Here is a 20,460-nt window from a genome sequence, read left to right as displayed (position 1 = left end):
ACTCCTTCAGTTACCTCCCCCACAAAGGGTCAACATTGTGAAAATCCATTCAGACTAGGTACACCTCAATATTTCCATCGACACAAGATCTGTTATAAAGATTTTATAGATCGGGCCATTTCTTCTGGTACCTCACCCACATAGGGCTCAAGATTATAAAAAAACGAAACGCTCAATGAAAGCGAAATAAATTTTACATAAAAAACATTTTGCAAACACAAAATCTGTTGTGAAGATAATCTATATCTTCGAACCCCTTCTGGTACCTCACCAACAAAGAATCACAATTTTCCATACTTTTATCTGTCATAACATGAGTAACAAATCAGCGATTCTCTACAACTTGCTATATCTAAATATTTCTCTCAACTAGAAACCTGAGATGAATATGAGACGCATAAATGTTCGATTTTCTTGTATTTTTGCCCATATATCTGTAATAGATGAAGTATGAATATAAAAAATACTTCGGTCGACTATAGCTGGTACATTAAGCCCATTTTAACATCTTTAAAAAATTATCACATATGTCATATAAAGTTAAGGAAGTAACCAATACAGTCCAACCCTGGTATGTAGCAATATTTATATCATATTTTTTTAAGTCCGATACAATTTGGCCCATGTCTTCGGAACCTACTCCATAGAGGGCCAACAATTTGAATAATCATAACAGAAGTCAAAATATATTTAAATAATAGAACATTGCCCGAGGGTATACATCTGTCGACAAAACCGACTGATACTTTCTAATTTGATCGTCATTTGATTTCTGAAGAAGAAACCGTCCTTGCAAAAAATGTCTAACCATTACGATTACTTTCACAGGTAGTATGCATTTCTTTCCAAAAATAATTTTTAAGAATATTGAATATTACTGGACAAAATTTAGTAGCGATTGACCACTTCGAAATCTTAATCGAAAACGTTTAAAGAACCATACCATTTCCTTTTAATTAAAAATGCATTTGTTATTTTTTTATAATTTGTATTCTTTTTAAATTTATTTCTTTTTTTCATACTTAAAATAATTAATTAATCTTTTCATTATGTTACTGTTTCCCTTTCATTTACGTTTTTGTTCTTTGCTGCAGTTTATTTTCTTGCTTATTTTGAATTTGAATAATACTACACAGTATGAGCAAAAACTTGTTTTTGTAGTTGTTGGTTTTTTTTTTTTTGGAATTTTCATAATTGTGTTTTTTTTTTTTATTTTATAGAAATTTCACTTCAGTTCATATCAACGTACAATAAATTTTCTTTACTAAATTCTCCCATCAATATCGTAAGATTTTATGAATTCTATGTTTTCACTTTCTAACAACTAAATTTATTAGATTTAAATGTTTTTCCTCTGTTGGTGATAGTAAATTTTTGAAATTTAATTTTAAATATTTTTCTTTTCATTTTTGAATAATCTTTGCAACAATTTGGTGTATGTGTGTGTGTGTACATGAGAAATTGTGTGACTTTTTTATAATTTATTGCGGACTACTTTAGTTATTTTTACAATTTAGTTTTTCTTATTTTTATTTTTGTTTTATTTAAAAATCTTTGTTTTTTGTGTTCATCTCTTTTTTAGATTTGCATAACAGGACAGGAATTTAGAGAATAATTCTCAATGCATTTAATTTGTTTTTATTGTTGTAAGTAATTTTTGTATTTTTATACATTCAGATTTTTTGTGTTTGTTGTTGTTGGTTGCACTTGTTTAACAATTACATTTATTTATTCAATTAGAAAACGTTTGGTAAACTTTTTGTTTTTTTTTTTAATTTTTTAGGTATTATTTGTTGCAAGTGTTTGATTTTCTTTTCAATTTTAAGGTGGTGTAAGTGATTTGTTTGTTTTTTTTTTATTAAATTTTTGAATTTTTATTAGAAAAATATATTTTTTAATTTTAGTATACTATTTTGGCTTAAATTAGTAATGAATTATTATTTTTTATTTAAGTCACAATATCTTTTCTTATAAAAAAAAACAAATTTTATGATGAAGAAAAATGTGTCCCCTGGTTATAAGTTAATCGAAAAGAAAGTTAATCACTTTAAAACTCAGAAAGGTTCATCAATGCTATATTTTGCGTATATGAGTCGAGGACTTCCAAAAATTATGAGTTCTATTAAATTGTGAAACAAAAGTACCACTCTTCGCCTTATTTAAAATCATTAAAAAATGTGTCCAAAACAAAAAATTTGTAGTCTAAAAACCCACAATGTAAAATTTGTAAACACCAAACGTGGGAGCCTATTATTATTATTTAAAGATTTATTTGATTTTGAAAAAATAAAAAGCAAATATCACGATAGAAAGCTTTAGTGTGAACCTGATCATTCTGTTTTTAGTGTAAATCAAACGGGATCTTTGGAATATATCTGAAAGTATTTTTTCAAAAGTCACTTAAGGCTATATTACAAATATTTAATATTTATGATGATTTGAAAATTTCAAAATCCAAATACACTTATTTTGACCCCAATGAAGATTTCCGCACCATTTCAACTATTAATAAGTAAAAAAAACTTTTAATACCATTCACCTTTGGGTAAAGATAACATTTTTATATAAAAGTATCGGAATTCAAACGTGTTTCAAAATACCATAAAGTGGGTGAGGCCGTTGTATGGGACCCATACCAAAGCGGAAACCTCTATAGACAAATTTACACTTCAAGGATTGTCATCTATCAAATCTTCTTAAATACCAAATTTGAAACAATTTCGTGGGTAAATTTGACTAGGATTTTCAAAATATCGAATTTCGGTGGGCATTGTTGTATGTGCACTATAGGAAAACGTGGACCTTAATATTCAATGTGCTGCCACCGAAGCTAGAATTCATTTTGAATTACAAATACAAATTTTTAGACAATTTCGTGCAAAAATGTGGCAAAAATCATCACAATACCGAATATACGGAGGTACCATTATGTTGGGCTATACAAAAACGTCGACCTATGCATACAATGTTTTGCAATCGGAGCTAGAACCCATTGCGAGCTACAAGAACCAATTTTTAGACAAATCCGTGCAAAAATGTGACGAAAATCCTCACAATACCGAATATCGGGAGGTATCGTTACATAGGGGCTATACCAAAAGGTTGACCTATATATAATATATTCCACCACCGGAGCTAGAACCCATTGCGGACTACAAATACCAATTTTTAGACAAATCCGTGCAAAAATGTAGGAAAAAGCATGAAAATACCGAATATCCGGAGGTACCCTTATGTGGGGGCTACACAAAAAAGTGGACCTATACCTACAATGTTTTGCACCGGAGCTAGAACCCATTGCGAACTACAAATACCAATTTTTAGACAAATCCGTGAAAAAATGTGACGAAAATCTTCAAAATACCGAATATCGGAAGGTACCGATACATAGGGGCTATACCAAAACGTAGACCCCTATATACTATGTTCCGCCACCGGAGCTAGAACCCATTGTGAGCTACAAATACACTTGATTTTATTCCTGGAATGTTTGGTATTGAAAATTCGTCCAGAGCCTACGTTCCACATTCCAACCAAATAGCTGTAATTTGATATTTCGTGTTCTCTGTAGGTAATTTTTTTGGTATTGTCCCGCTATGTGGCCCTGGACGTGTGAAATATGAAGAAAGCCTGATTTTATAATCGTTTTGGTTATTAAAAACTTTGACCCTTTGTGGGGGAGGTACCAGAAGGAATGGTCCCATCTTTACAACAGATTTTGTGTTGATAGAAATATTGAGATGTGCCAAGTCTGAATGGAATCGGATGCTCATTTCACGTTTTATGAGCTTCATTGTTATTTTGCCCCTTTGTGGGGGAGGTAACAGAGGAGCTGACCGATATATTACATCTTCACAGCAGATCTTGTGTTAGTAGAAATAATGGGATGTGTGAAATATGAAGAGAACCCGATGTTTATTTCGGATTTTATAATCCGAAAGAAATACTCCGATCTCTTCCATCTTCATAATATATCTTGTGTTGGTGAAAATATTGAAATGTACCAAGACTGAGCTGAATCGGATGTTAATTTCTTGTTTTATGAGCTCATGGATATTCAAAATTTTGACCCTTTGTGGGGGAGAATTTGACTGATATATTCCATACCTATATTGTCCATTTTCGCACCTGAACTAGCAGTGATGTAAATATTAGGATTTGCCAAATTGGATAATCTTTTATCTTTCTGTTCAATAAAATATTTTCTTTGAAAATTTCGTCCTATTGGGGGAGGTACCAGAAAGAATGGACCGATATTGCTCATCTCCGAAGTCGATGTAAGTTTGATAATTATATTACGATGTACACATTGGACCAAATCGGATACTCCTTTTGTATGCACCAACCAGCCAGACAGACGGACATCGCTAGATCGACTTCAAATGTCCTGAAACGGGTTTGATCCAAAAAGACCTAGGTCTAAAACCGTTATTTCGATGAGACACGTTTTGGCCGTATCAAATGATATATACTCTCTCTAGTCATCTGGCTGAGGTTATTAATAGCCATATGCCCTGAGCCATAACTGGTCATATGGCTGAGTGTATAATTAAACTGCTCATTTTTTACGCCAAGGACATTTAGGTACCTTTTTTTGGAAAACATATATTTAATTATAGTAGGAAATAAAACTGTACTCATTCGTATTTAAGTAGGACCCTTACGCGACAAACAAATATTTAATAATAAATACGACAATCGTTTAGTTAGCATATCATTAACTAGTTATTACGTTGCTGAAATGAGGTACTACCACAAAAAGGCAAAGTTCTTGCATTGGATAACGAAAGAATTTCGATCGAAATCAATTTCCTTATGTTCATTTTAGATTATTAGAAATAATTTTCTTTGAAGAACAACGTGTACTCAACTCTAGCATACGAAGTATAGTTCGTTTCTACCGAATTTTCAATTGATTTTTTTCGATATCGAATGAGAGAAGTTTTTCAGAACTTTATTTCGAAGTCAAATATACATAAATGTTTATCGTCACTTATTTATTTTCTCTTTGTAAAGAGCACAGTATCGATATTTGAATACTCAAAATGTGATTGTGGGCCAATAACTGTATCTGAGGCCTTCTGTCTTTGTTGATACTCTTTATTGATGGGTTATCATCTAATCGATGAGAAAATTTCCGCTCCAACCAAAATCATAATTAATTAACGAATATTTGTCAATACGTAGTAGTTTGTTTTATTGAATAATAATTTATGTTTGTATTGTAGGTATGTAAATATAAAGTGTCACAATATCAGTATGCATGTATGTATATAAATTAAGGATTGATTTGTGTGTGTGTTTCTCTTTTGTTTTTTGGGGGGAATCTGTTGTTTTTTTTGTATTGGTTTTTTTAAATATATTTATAAATTTATATCATAAATCACTGTGTTTAATGCTAAATCTATAATTAATAAACTTAATGGCTAATAGAGGAAGGACGAAGAAAAAATGTTTTTACATGTTTTTCTGTTTGCGTAAAAATAATAATAATAATTATGATAAACATAAAGTTTTAATAATATATTTGACAAATATAAATAATATTTGTTGTTTGTTGGTTGTTTGTTTATAAATTAATACAATTAATCGTTAAATGGTATTTTATTTCGTTTTGAATTAATAATATAGTTCTTGTTTTTTTTTTGTTTTCTTGCGGTGTGAGTGTTAATTTTATTATTATTTTTTATTACAATCAATATACACAGATTAAATTTAAGAGTAGATTTATTGGATGTTCTGTTGTTGCCTTTAGTTGAAAGTTTACATTACTACATTTACGTTATTAATTATTGTTTTTTATTTTATTTTTAACGATTTTTTGTTAAAAATAATTACTCAACTTTGTTTTACTCTAATGCAAATCTACTCTGCCAAATTTAACAAAGAAGCCAGAATTCATTCTTTGTATTCCGTTTTTATTTTCAATATTTTCAAAAAGTTTCTGTTTACATTTTTGCATTTTCTTTTGTGGTAGTGTTTGGAAATTTCTCTTGTGTTAGTGAAAATACTTTTAGAATTTTACAAGACATACTAAATTGTTGTTTTTTCTAATCTTAATGTTTTTTTAATGTTTGCCATTTCAAATAGTAGAGTTTTAGCACAACTTTGCCAATTTTTTATTTTTTTGTTTTTTTTTCTCAATAACCACTATTTTGTTTGAGTAGACATTTTCTTTTGTTTATAAATAATAAACTTGCCTCTATGTTTTTTTGCTTTTTACAAAGTCATTTCTTTTTCGAAAAAAAAAACTTTTCTATTATTTCAAGAAAGTGTTCCTTTTTTGTAAATTAGTTTGTAGTGAATTTTATTTTAGTTTTGGTAATACTAATTTATAAGCCATTTGTTATTTTGTGTTTGAACAACAACATTACAATTGTTTTGTGTTTTCTAATAACTGGCCTCGTGTCCGGCCAAAATGTATAAATCATGACCCTCTTCACTGCCCAAGGAACCAGTTCGTAACAATTGACTTTCTAGTGCCACCACTCTGTGAAAGAGAAGAAGAAAATGATGAAATTATTAATAAAAATGACAAAGGCTATTTTCTATTTTAAACAATAATAATATCAATCATAATAATGATAATAATAAATTACTGAAAGGGCAACTATTAGTGGAAATAGATTAAACAAAAGAATAATCTGACTCCATATCACGATATTGGAAACCCAATCAAATTTTGGAAGGTACATTGTCACACAAAGAAGCCGAAATGTCTAAACACCGCTGATTTGCTTTGTTTTGTTGGAATAAGTGCTATTCATGAATGGCTTGATTTCTGCTAATCTTATTTTAACTTCAGGATTCAAAATTGGCATTCATACTGTTGTTCTTTTTTTCATCTGTGACTGCATCAATATGCATGCTACTTATAGTGTTGGGCCTATCTCTCAGTAGGTCTGATCTATGAATTGCGCAAGGCATACTGACTGACAACTGCAGTATCAGAGATCTGACCTCAAGATGGGATAACAGTGTTCGAGACTACTGTAGACTATGTAAAGATGAAGAAGAGATAGAGACGATTGAACACCTACCTGCAGATGTCCCATGATATTAAACTAGAGACATAGATGGGATTTAGAAACTCTATTGTTATTTTCAAACATAGATTCTTTCATCATCTACAAGTTTGCCAAAAACATTCCTTGCCTATGCAGACAACCTTACTATAAACCCTTCCTTCTCTATCTCTTCTATAACCAACAGCTATATTTTTCTTAAGATGAATACAATAGACTAAAGGTCCCCGAGTAAAGCAGTTGCTGCCTTTCGTGTTTCTGCCCATCCTTATACCAAACAAAAAAACCTCTATAGATTATGTAGGTCCTTCCTGATATGCCTGATTCGGGGAATTTTATCTACCTTGTGATGGTTTGGATGAAAGTACATGTTTATGTGCAACGAAAGCACATGGTAATGTTAATCTCTTGCCTTCTCATATAGATGGTCCACCGATGTCATGAGGAAGCTATCTGTTACCAGCTAGCGACTTGAGGACCATGTTTCCACTTTTCAATTCATCACATTTAGCTGTGGTTTGCAGGATGACTAGAACATGATGTGTCCCCAAGGATTTCATAGGTATTTCTTATGGTCTAGGCTTAGGAAACCATATGGGGGCTAGGGACAAGTTTTCTTTCATTTTCAGGTACCCAATACTCGGAGTATCCAGCTGTTTCAATATATCCATTAAGATTCCGTGTGGACCCAATCATTTGGATAACCTCGGCGGGCAGCGATCATATGCTACGTAGAATTCTTCGTTTCCACCTATCACTCTCGATGTGCTTGAGAAATTAGCGATAGAAGTGGATGGCGCACCAATTCGGATCATTCCTATCACCCTTTTACCAAGGTTCGAGAGCAATTCAACCGTTATCCAGAGCTTACTCATACCAGTTCCAAAGGTAGTACCTATCTTATACGACTTAGTACTTTCTCGCTGCCTTTGCTGGGTAATTTGGCCAAATTTCGTTATAAGGCAAGCCGCTGCAGCTTTGATAATGTCTCGAAATGTCAGAAGGGTTGGGCATTCTTTGAAGCGACGGTTGGGAAACTATCTGAATTCTGGAGGTAAGCTTTCCTGTGATAAGGGAAAGTATGGCGGTCAGAGGTTGTGCAATAGGGTGACCGGCGTATGGAGACGATTATCGAAAGATGGTCTAACTCAAGCTAAGTGACGGATTGTCATGACAAGTAATTATTCAAGCCTGGTGATTCTATACATAAATCTGGAGAACTGTGATGCTCTCCACCTATTCGAGAGGTGTCTTCCTTGTTTGATATCAAGTGATATAGGTCGGTATTTAACAGAATGGTGAATAGGAACACTCATTTCCCACCTCCAATTCCGGTTAGTTGTGAACATAACAACGTTGTAGGCTGCAATTTTCACTGAACATTCACCGAAACCATCAACATTTTCCTCTGATTCATAAATTGCATTACATCATCTATTTTGCCTCGGAGTACATTGCAATTAAATAGCAAGAACGATGTACAATCCGGATCAACAACAAGTGGCATAAAATGCTGCGGTTAAGAGACTGTGGCGCAGTTCCGTACTCTTACGGCGACTAAGATGATAAATCTGGTGAGTACGAAAAAGACGTAGTCTCCCAACCGATTTAATCCGCACCGAGACTCATTTCATGGAAACTTGGAAACCTATATGGGAGATATACCAAAAAGTGAACCCATATTGAGAATCTCAAATATCCAATTGCTGCATATTTCGTTGGAAATTGGTGCAGGAACCTCCAAAATACCGAAAATATGGAGGAACCTTCGTTATATACACTCCAGTCACAATATTAAACATCCCAGCAATGATATCAATATCTGTGCAAAATTTCGAACTCCATCTTAAGCGAGCTCTATCTCGATTTTAAAAGGCCTCTGACTAGATGTTCAAACGAAATTATAAAATTTACATGGTGGGGGTATTAAATATTAGTGGCAAGCTTTCATAAGTGATATGGCCTCACTATATTTAAAACGCCAACAATGAGAGAGATTACCTACCACTCTTTTGAAGGTTATCTCCTCCCATCATATGTAACATTTTCGAGACATAATATATATAGATTCGAAAGATATTGAAAATTTTAAAAGAAATAAAATAGCACTTACTTATCACTTCCCAATAATCGATATGTACGGCTCATATCTTTAATTTCTTGGGTTATTTCACCGTTTCGCAGCGACTTGCCCTGCATGCCGTGCTTGTGGAATGCTAAAACACTATCGGGTAAACAAACTGAAATAAGAAAATAAAAAAGGAAATTAATTCTCCATTTCATGGGAGTGTATTTACATCAGGTCTGACCAGCCGGTTTATATGAGTGACGAGGTGTTTGGACTTCTCATGAATGAATGCACTCATTCATTTGTATGAATATTTCCATTTTCTTATACACATGCATTTCCGGCTGGCCTTGTTTCGGTTGACCCTGATTAACAGCATCAGTTATGAGATTCACCACACTTACCTATACTATCCACGTTGAAATCGAAATTCAACTGGGAGACCATTTTCTTATGCTGTTTGGGATTACCTTGCAGAGTAACCACCTGTATCACATTTCCATAACACACAATTATTGCATCCTTCTCCACCTGATGGACCTTTACCACTTTGAGTAGATCTCGTCGGGGTACCATTGTGGCCATAGCATCATATTCCAAATCATCCGCATGGAACCAACTTGCACCTATATTCATTCGTGTACGGGTAGTGTTTTGTATTTGCGTGTTTGTACAACATTTTCCCCCGTAAAAAAGGTCGGAAGAAGGAATATGAAAAACCAAAAACACACATTTGGGGGGCGGTGGGAACACACAAAAAAATAGGGGGAGAGCAAAAGATAATCAGAAAAGAAAACATAAAGGGGGGATCAAGGTTTTTGGGAAAGATCAGTAACAAAAACAAAAGACGCAACACACACAGCAAAGGAAACAGTTGCAGCAGAAAAGGCAAGAAAGAGAGGAAGAACAAACAAACAGAAAGCACACAATAAGTAACAATTCCAAAGCATAAATTGAAATCTATACCACTGTTCATGTTGATGAGTTCCAGCTTCAGGCATCCATTGACGGCCTTCCGTACTCCCGTACACACAATGGGATATTCCAGTTCGGGTGTTATAATCATCTCAAAGACCGGAGTGCGGCCGTTCTGCACACAACCATGACCACCGCCGAGTATGCTTGTGGCCGGCCACTCGCATTGTTTCAACAGCATGAATTTGTTCAACGGATCATACCACTGCATCAGGAATATACCATTGGGTGTTGCACCACACAAGTATTTATAGCCATTGTAGGGATTGCGTGTGACACAACACTGTGTACAGCCTTTGGTGTCGGGTACCTTTGTGGTCAGGGCGAATTTGCGTGGCACCAGCCGTTCGGGAATTTTGTTCATGTGCATCGAAAATCGATGGGTTTGCTTCGAGTGCAGCGCAATCAAATCGTGACGATATAGCTGACACGATTTACCCGATAGACTCATGAGGACATCCTTGATGACATACAACCATGTCGTACGCCGGGGGAACAATTGATCTATGGCAGCGTCGTGAAGTTCGTTCATATTCAAATTGAATATACCTTCTTCGGCTCCGATGAGCAGATGTTGGTCTCGTGTCTCCGGATGGATCCACGAGGCAGTGCAGTGAACACGTAGAGGACAACCATTGAATATTTTGGAGAAACAGGCACCCATGTGAACTTTGGGTGTTGGTGGCAGGCCATTCGATATGGGGCGTGGGGGAGTGTGTCGTCGTCTGTGGGAGCGTTTGGGAGGCACAGGAGGTGTATTGTTTAACAAATCGGGCTGGGCTTCTTTTTCCACTGCAAGAAAGGTTATAAAATTAAATGGATTCCAATTTATGTAGGCCACCATGGGCACTTACGTTCATCATCATCTTCCTGAGTACCACCGTCACTGAGGCTACGGGTACGCGATGATTTGCCCATATCATTAATCAGACCCAGCAGTTGATCCATGGAACTATGTCGTCTGGGAGAATCTTCCAAACCGTTCTGAAAAAAAAAGATATTTAAATTAAAATCACTTTCTAGGCTTCTAGAGTGTCATCATCTCTACTAACCTGATTGTTTTCCTGATTGTGGTGATGATGATGATGATGCTGATGATAATCACAGTTATGATGGCTGTTATAGTTCATCAAATTATTGCTACTTGTTTGCGGATCATTCGTTGTGGCCGTTCCGGCTGCCGCTGCTTTTGCCGCCGATGGTGCATTATTGGCAGAGGCGGATGTGGATAATGCTGAGGATGTTGAGGCGACAACATCACTGGTCGTATTGCTGTTTAAATAATTGGAACCATTATTGCGAAGGTAATTATTGTATATATACGTTGAGGAGTAGGAGGAGGAGGACACAGATGCTATATTCGGACAAATGGACGCACAACTGGACATGGCACAATTGTTATGATTGTTAGTAGTAGTACAAGATGATGAGGAGGAGGAAGCGTTAGCAGATGAGGAGGAATGTATGTGACCACCACCACTAATACCACCACCCAAGTGACTAACACTACTACCCGAACTAGAATTGTTAGAGTGCAGAAATGATGATGAAGAAGGTGAGTAAATATCTTGGCTATGATGACGATGGTGATGATGATGGTGATGCTGATGTTGATGGTAGTGGCCGCCACCAATGCCACCACTACTACTGTTGCCGTCGCCGCCGCCGCTGCTGCTGCTGCCGCTGTTGGCAAAGTTACTACCACTACTACTACCAATTCTACTGCCACCACCAACACCATCGTGGTATGGGTCAATAATACCGCTACCACTACCACCACCACCGCCACTACCACCCTTTTGATCAGAACATGAATTATCCATAGGATGATGACTGTACATTGAAGTCGATGTGGACAATTGGCCGTTGGAGGATGCAGTTGCGGCTGCTGCTGCTGCTGCCGCTGCCGCTGCATTTGCATTTGCTGCATTTGGAATGGAAATGGGCCGGCTGTGATTGTTGTAGTTGATGTATCCATGTCGCAGCATATCGAAATGGGCAAACAGTGATGAATGATTATCGGTGAGATCGATGGCATCCAGAGCTGTGGTGCGCAAATTCGAATAACCGCTGCCATAGGATAATGACGAAGGACCATTACCACTGCCGCCATTTGTGGTCGTTGTCGTTGACGAGGAGGATGAGGAGTAGGAGTTTATTAAAGCTGCGGCCGGTGTGGAGGAGGAGTTGGACGATGCCGTTGTTGCCGATGAGGTGCCATTTGTTGTCGTTGATGAGTTGTTGGATGATGCAATGTTATTATGGTTGTTACTGTTGTTAACACCACCACTACCACTGCTACTGCCACCTCCTCCACCACCACCGCCACCACTACTACCGCCGTTATGGCTACAATTGCATTCAGTGCTTAGTAAATCTTTGGTATCGGTTAATGGCAATGTGGCTCTGCAAAAGCACAAAAAAAGAAGAACAACATATGGAAGAAAAAAGAGAAAGAGAAAAAAAAAAACGAAAATGCAACAAAATGTATGAGAGTGGTATTCTTTCAATAATCTAAGTATGTTTATGAAGAAGTTCTTAGCATAAAATACATTCACACATACATAGATAGGAAACAAAGGGTAGAAATGAGTGGGAAATCTTTGAGATTGGAAACATATAACCGCTTGCATTAAAACCAACATATTCAGATAAGTGTATGCAGGCTTCAAAAGATCTTAAATTTAATCATTCAAAGTTCTAAGATCCCAACCACAAATCATATCTATAAGTAGAATATAGATATTACATTTTGATAATAAATATAGCAGAATAAAGGTCTGAGGTCTCTCTCTATAGGTTCTGGATTTAATAATCAGAATAGGTTATGTTTGAAAATGTTCGAATCTTTGTAAAATGGACGTCTTGGAGGAAATTTTTAGGAATATTTCCCTATTGGTATATTACTATAATTATCAAACAATTTTACGCTCTAATGTTTGAAACCGAAATTCTGATTATTTTCTATTTTTTTTTTTCTATGGGAAAAATCATCTCACTACGGAAGAAGTCTAGTTTTATCGGATAACTTTGAAGGGCCTATATTAAAGAGACTTTTGTGAATATCTCTGCTGCTGCAAGGCGTTTTTAAAAAAGAAGAGTTTAGCAGTTCCATAAATTTCAAAAATAACTTCTGGAAAACTATTTTTCGGATATCATAACTATTGAGGGAACGGGAAAAGTGGATTGATTTTCAAAAGAGTGGACGCCTTCCTTCATACTTTTACCCGATCCAAATAATATAGGTTAAAATTTTTTGAAAAATGCTAGATTTTTTTAAATTTTAGTATTCGGTGGTTCAGGTTTTGACAAGACATTAAATGGTAGCACCTATCGATTTAATAAATTTTGAGCGTTTTAAGTTGATCTTCAGTTTAAGGGTAATAAAAGGTTAAATGACTCGACTCAAACTCCGAGATAAGCAAAATTACCAGACACTGATAGTTTAGCAGCTCAGAGATTCAGTGCCGTAGCACATTTTAAAGATTGATTAGGACTTTGATTTGGAATTGAAAACGACTACAACTGTCTGGGTTAGTAAAGCTCCCATATAATCAAATCTCAATATATATTATATTGATATTTCTCATAAAGATCCTGGTCTCAATTTTAAACCAATTTGGCTATATATTGAGTTTGTCAGAAAAAATTCCCTCCACATAGCTACAGATGGTATATATTTTTATATGGTAAAAAATAAAATGACTCATCGCTTAAGGCTCGATTGAGGCCCGATTTTTTCTAAAAAACTAAAACTAAAAACATCGTAATATTTTTACCGAGGCAGGGTGAATTTGCGTGTGCATCGAAAAACGATGGGTTTGCAGGGCTATCAAATCGTGACGATATAACTGACACGATTTACCCGATAGACTCATGAGGACATCCTTAATGACATACAACCATGTCGTACGCCGGGGGAGCAATTGATCAATGGCACTCCTTCGGGGGTTTTCCACCACAAAACATTATCATTTTAAAAGTAAGTAAAATTCACATATTAAGCGATTGGAGCACGCGATATATTTTAAATTTGGTACACCTTAATATATTGCTAGGTCAGGTACAAACTTGGAAAATATTAACCCACTCTTGCTTGACATTACCTTTAAAAGGTCAATATTCGGAAGAAGAAGAATACCTCTTACAAAAAGTGTGATATAAGTGTCTGTGGACATCGGTCCACTTCTTCTGGCACACAGATTTTCAAATTTACAGAAAACAAGTTAAAAAGTATCAGTCGGTTTTGCCGACAGATGTATACCCTCAGCCAATGTTCGATTATTTAAATACATTTTGACTTTTGTTATGATTATTCAAATTGCTGATCCTCTATGGAAGTGGGTTTCGAAAGAATGGACCAATATATTGTCCATTTCGTATCGGACCTAAATAAATATGATATAAATATTGGGACGTGCCAGGTGTCGACTATATTGGTTACTTTCTTTAATTTCTATGAGATATGTGATCATTTTGAGAGAAATCTCTAACTGGTTTGCAAGTTTTGACAGATAAAAGTATGGAAAATTGTGACCCAGATGGGGTTCGCAGATATATACATCTTCTTCACAACAGATCTTGTGTTAGCAAAAACGTTTGTGTGCGCGAAATTTTAAGAGAGTTGGATGTTTATTTCTTTTTTTGAGCGTTTTGTTTTTCAAAATCCTAAACCCTATGTGGGGGGATGTACCAGAAGAAATGGTCCGAACTCTACCATCTTTATAAAAGATCTTGTGTTGATGGAAATATTAAAATTTACCAAGCCTAAAAGGAATCATATGTTAATTTCGGATTTTATGAGCTTCAAGTATTCAAATTATCACCCTTTGTGGGGGAGGTACCAGAAAAAATGGTTCATTCTCTACCATCTTTATAACAGATCTTGCGTTCGTGGAAATATTGAGATGTGTTAAGTCTGAATTAAATCGGATGTTAATTTAGCTTTATATGAGCTTCATGGGTATTAAAAATGTTGACTCTTTGTGGGGGAGGTACCAGAAGGAGTGGACCAATATGTCCCATCTTCGCAACAGATCTTGCGTTAGCAGAAATAATGGGATGTGTGAAATAGGAAGTAAACCTGATACTAATTTCGGAATTTATGATCGTTTTGGTTTTCTTGTGGGGAAGGTACCAGAAGAAATAGTCCGATCTCTACCATCTTTATAACATATCTTGTATTGATAAAAGTATTGAGATGTGCCAAGTCTGAATGGAATCTGATGATAATTTCGCGTTTCACGAGCTTCATGAATATTCAAAATTTTGACCCTTTGTTGGAGAGGTAGCAGAAGGAGAGGACCGATGTATTCCATCTTCACACCAGAACATGGGTTAATAAAAATATTGTGATGTGTGTAATTTTATAAGAGTTATAATTATTCAAAATGTTGACCCTTTGTGGGGTAGGTACTTGATGGAGTGCACGGATATTGTCAATTTTCTCGTCTGACCTAGCACTTATGCAAATATTAGGATTTGCAAAGTTGGGATAAAATCGAATAATTCTTTCTGTTTTATGCAGTGAAATATTTTTTGAAAGTTTTGACCCTTTGTAAAGGATGGTACCAGAAGAAGTAGACCGATATTGTCCATCTTCGTTTTGGCCGTATCAAGTGATATATACCCTCTGTAGCCATATGGCTGGCGGTATATAAAGTATAGACTTTCAAGCGTTAAGTCGGAATAGAACAGCTTTCATTGCATTGGTCAAATGTTTCCAATCGTCGATTACATTAAGAAATTACTGTAAATTTCGTTTATAACAATAGCTAAGAGACCAATAATTATGATCTTTATAAAACTATAATATAAGAGATAACTGTCATAATTAAAAGAGAAAACCATTCAACCAACCTAACTGTAGTTAACCTAAAAACAAATATTTTTTGGTGAGAAATTTGAGTTTTTTAATTTTTTTTTCGACTGTTATACATTTCCTTTAAAAAAACCGAAGATAAGTACTACTATGTTTAGGATTAAATACAGAAATGGCCTCTTTAAATATAATCATAAATGTTTGAAAATGTTTTTGTTATATTCGTTATAAACGAAATTTACTGCATCATAATACATGTCTCAATGTAGGATAAGGAAAAAGAGGGAAAAGGTCTTTAAAGTTCATTTTATGTTTTTTGCAACAAAATTGTTAATTGCTTCATTAGCTTCTTCGTGTCTGTATGTGTGTTCATTTTGTTTTCTTGTTTTTTGTGTTTTTTTTTCTTACTTTCGAGTCATTATAGGATTAACATTAGCATTTGTTAGTTTTTGATAAATAAGAGGCTTTACTTGCTGGCATTTTAAGGGAGCAATGCAGCAAACAAATAATGAATGTATAATCACATAGACATTTATACACCAATACATACATATATGCATATATTACATGTGTATATGTATTTATAAGTACAAGTCATTTGGGGAATTCATGCACATGAGGGGCATGCATGTCTCTGGAATAAAGATAATAATCATGATATTGATGCGGATGTGTAAGTGTGACTACCACCAACCAAATGCGACCCAGACACCGGTGATGATGACGATGATGAAGATGTTAAAGATAATGACATATAAATGAGAATGTCACACACATAACAATGCAAAATCTACATAAACTATAATGTAGCAGATTATGTTAACATGAATATTTTAATGCATGTGTGTGAGTGTGTGTGTCATGTATGTATGATAATACGAACGTCTGACTATGAGATGCATGTTTATGTATGTATAAGTGTGGAATTTCCTGTCATGCATATGACTATTTTAATGTTTTATATTATCGGCAAACAGACCATATTATGAGAGTGTTAGTAATTTGTACGCATGTGTATGTGTGTAAATATCAATGAATGACTTAAAAGGAGATTTCATTTTTAATGGCAAAAATTTGCCACTGCCAATAAATATATATATTAGCATGTATCGGTACAAAGAACATAATTAACAATATTCTAGGAGAAAGGACTATTTTACAATATTTTATTCTTCAGATACCATAACTTCTGGGGGAACGGGTGGAGTGGATTGATTTTTGAACAGTGGACACCTATGTTTACCCGATCCAAATAAGTTAATTTAAGGTGTCAGATTTTACGAGCATTTTCAAATTCAAGTATTTCGTGGTTCAGGTTGAAGTTTATAATTCAGATTTTTAGGAGAAAATTATCAATTTAGTTAATTAATTTGAAGCTCGACTTTAAAGTTATTGAAAAAAGAAATAAAAAATTAATAAAAGAAAATTATTAAAATTATTGAGTTCAAATATAAATTTTGGAAACTATATCCATTATACCTTCTACAATTGTATGCTTAACAAGTTAAAAAGTATCAGTAGGTTTTGCCAAAAGATATATACCCTCAGTCAGTGTTCGATTTTATAAATATATTTTGACTTCTGTTATGATTATTCAAATTGTTGAATTGTTGGAGTAGGTTCCGCAGGATTGGGCCAATATTGTCCTTTTTGTATCGGACCTGAATAAATACGATATATATGTGGGTGTCGACTATATTGGTTACTCCCTTGACTTTATATGAGAATGGCCCAATCTCTACCATCTTTATAACATATGTCGTATTGATAGAATATTGAGATGTGACAAGTCTGAATGGAATCGGATGTTAATTTCGCGTTTCATAAGCTTCATGGATATTCAAAATTTTGAAAAATCGCTGACTTTCGCAGGTTATGAAAGATAAAAAATATTAAAAATTGCGACCCTTTGCGGCTGAGGTACCAGAAGGTTTTCGCAGATATATATTATCTTCACAACGGATCTTTTTAGAAAATGTTAAAATCTGCGTGAGGTACCAGATATAGTCGACCGAAATATTCAATTTTTCTTACTTCATCTAATACATATAAAAATATTGGCATGGGAAAAATTTAAAGAAAATACAAAATTTATATCCAATTTTATGCGACATCATAAATTCCGATAAAATCCATATTCATCTCAGGTTTCTGGTTGAGAGAAATATTTGGATATAGCAGGTTGTAAAGAATCGCTGACCTGTTCCGCAAGTTATGGCAGATAAAAGTATTGAAAATTGTGATTCTTTGTGGGTGAGGTACCAGAAGGGGTTCGCAGATACATATCATCTTCTCAAGAGATCTTGTGCTGTGTGTGTAAAACTGTAATATAGTTATTTTCTCATTTCGCTTTGTTTGAGCGTTTTGTTTTTCAGAATCTTGAGGGGGAGGTACCAGAAGAATTGGACCGATCTCTAACATCTTTATAACAGATCTTGTGTTGACGGAAATATTGAGTTGTACCAAGTTGACCCTTTGTGAAGGAGGTATCAGAAGAAGTGGATCGGTATATTCCATATTCACACTAGACCATGGCTTAATAAAAATAATGTGATCTATGTAATTTGAAGAGAGCCCGATGTTTATTTCGGATTTTATGACAGTTTTGGTTATTTAAAACTTTGACGCTTATGGGGAAGAAATGGTCCGATCTCTACCATCTTTACAACAGATCTTGCATTGATAGAATATAGGGATATACCAAGTCTGAATGGAATCGGATGTTAATTTCGCGTTTTATAAGCTTAATGGGTATCCAAAAATGTAACCCTTTGTGGGTGAGGTATGAATATTCAAAATTTCGATCCTTTGTGGGGGAGGTGCCAGTAGGATTGGAACGACATATCCCGTCTTCATAGCAGCTCTTTTGTTAGAAAAAATAATGGAATGTGTGAAATATAAAGAGAACGTGAAGCTTATTTCGGATATTCAAAACTTTGACTCTTTGTGGGGTATGCACCAGAAGGAATGGTCCGATCTCTACCATCTTTATAACAGATCTTGTGTTGCTAGAGATCGCAGCAGATCTTGTGTTAGCAGAAATAATGGGAAGTGTGAAATATGAAGACAACCGGATACTTATATCCGATTTTATAAGCGTTTTGGTTATTCAAAACTTAGATCCTTTGTGGAAGTGGTACCAGAAGGAATGATCCGATCTCTTCCATCTTTATAACATATTTTGTATTGATAGAAATATTGAGATATGACAAGTCTAAATGGAATCGGATGTTAATTTCGCGTTTTATGAGCTTAATGGGTATCCAAAAATGTAACCCTTTGTGGGTGAGGTACCTGAAGAAGTGATCAGATATATTCCATCTTCACACCAGACATTAGTTTAATAAAAATATTGTGACGTGTGTAATTTGAAGAGAATCAGACCCTTACATCATATGTTATAAGAGTTATAATTATTCAAAATTTTGACCCTTTGTGGGGGAGGTACTTGATGGGGCGGACCGATATTGTCCATTTTCGCACCTGACGTAGCAATGATGCAAATATTGGGATTTGCAAAGTTGGAGCTAAATCGGATTATCCTTTCTCTATCTGTGCAGTAAATTATTTTCTTTGAAAATGTTGACATTTTGTGGGGGAGGTACCAGAAGGAGTGGACCGATATTGCCAATCTCCGAACTCGATCTAAGTTTGTCAATATTTTTACGACGTATCAAGTTGCGACAATATCAGATACTTCTTCGAGAGTTATCATGCGCACCAGCCAGACAGACACACGGACGGACGGACATACCTATATCGACTCCTAATGTCCTGAAACAAATTTGGTCCAAAGAGACCTAGGAAGTAAAATCGTTATTTCCATGAGGCACGTTTTTGCAGTATCAAATTATATATACTCTCTGTAGCCACATGACTTAAGGTATAAAAAGACGTTTCATATAATGACTAGTTGCCAATCCAACTTTCCGACTTAGACACTTTACCCTTTGAACCGCCGCCTTATGGCAAAATTTATTATTTAATTTTTCCCGGCCGATATGGAAATTAAATATGTACAAATTAATTCATCTATAAATTAAAATGGAAAACAATATTAATACTGTTGCCCCATTATTGTTAGTGTTGTATTGTGTTGATAAGGTGTGTGTGTGCGGCATTGCAAAATCTCAATTATATCGAATCATATTTTTGTTTATTTTAGCAATATATTATTGTTTGCTTGTGGTCAATTAATCTCTGCCCGTTTTGCATTGGTTTTATTAACAATGCAACGACAAATGCCGATCAATTACCAAATGGTTATATGTTTTTAAAAGCAAATATAATTCGTGGTAAGAAAGTGTTTTCCGTTTTGAATTTCACATTTTTTCAAAATACACTGAAAGAACTCTAGTTGCCACAACTGAAAAAAGGCAGACCAAAAAACAAAAACAAAAAAAAAAAAAATAAAATAATAATAATAAAATAAAATAAACAAAAAAATGGCTAACAGATATTGAAACAGAACAGGATGCTATGCTATGCTAAAATTTCCAAAAAAACTAAATTTTGCAGTGAGCTAGAGATTATTTATTTTATCAACATTTTGAAAATCCCCATAGACTCAA

At 34.7% G+C, this 20,460-nt stretch overlaps 1 protein-coding gene across 1 annotated transcript in view; it reads right to left on the bottom strand.

The window, feature by feature from the left end:
• Positions 1-1,631: 1,631 nt before the first annotated feature.
• LOC131805336 (uncharacterized) overlaps positions 1,632-20,460 on the bottom strand; it is a 35,064-nt gene continuing 16,235 nt past the window's right edge. The window contains exons 3-8 of the mRNA XM_059128429.1: positions 11,121-12,474; positions 10,923-11,052; positions 10,063-10,860; positions 9,498-9,719; positions 9,139-9,265; positions 1,632-6,490 (exon numbers count right to left, since the gene is read on the bottom strand). Of these exons, the coding sequence (XP_058984412.1) occupies positions 6,391-6,490; positions 9,139-9,265; positions 9,498-9,719; positions 10,063-10,860; positions 10,923-11,052; positions 11,121-12,474 (2,731 nt within the window). The 3' untranslated portion in view covers positions 1,632-6,390. The remainder of the gene's footprint in view (positions 6,491-9,138; positions 9,266-9,497; positions 9,720-10,062; positions 10,861-10,922; positions 11,053-11,120; positions 12,475-20,460) is intronic.

This window comes from Musca domestica, unplaced genomic scaffold (genome assembly GCF_030504385.1).
Source record: "Musca domestica strain aabys unplaced genomic scaffold, Musca_domestica.polishedcontigs.V.1.1 50, whole genome shotgun sequence".
Taxonomy (NCBI): Eukaryota; Metazoa; Arthropoda; class Insecta; order Diptera; family Muscidae; genus Musca; species Musca domestica.
This window is presented reverse-complemented; position numbering and strand designations above follow the sequence as displayed.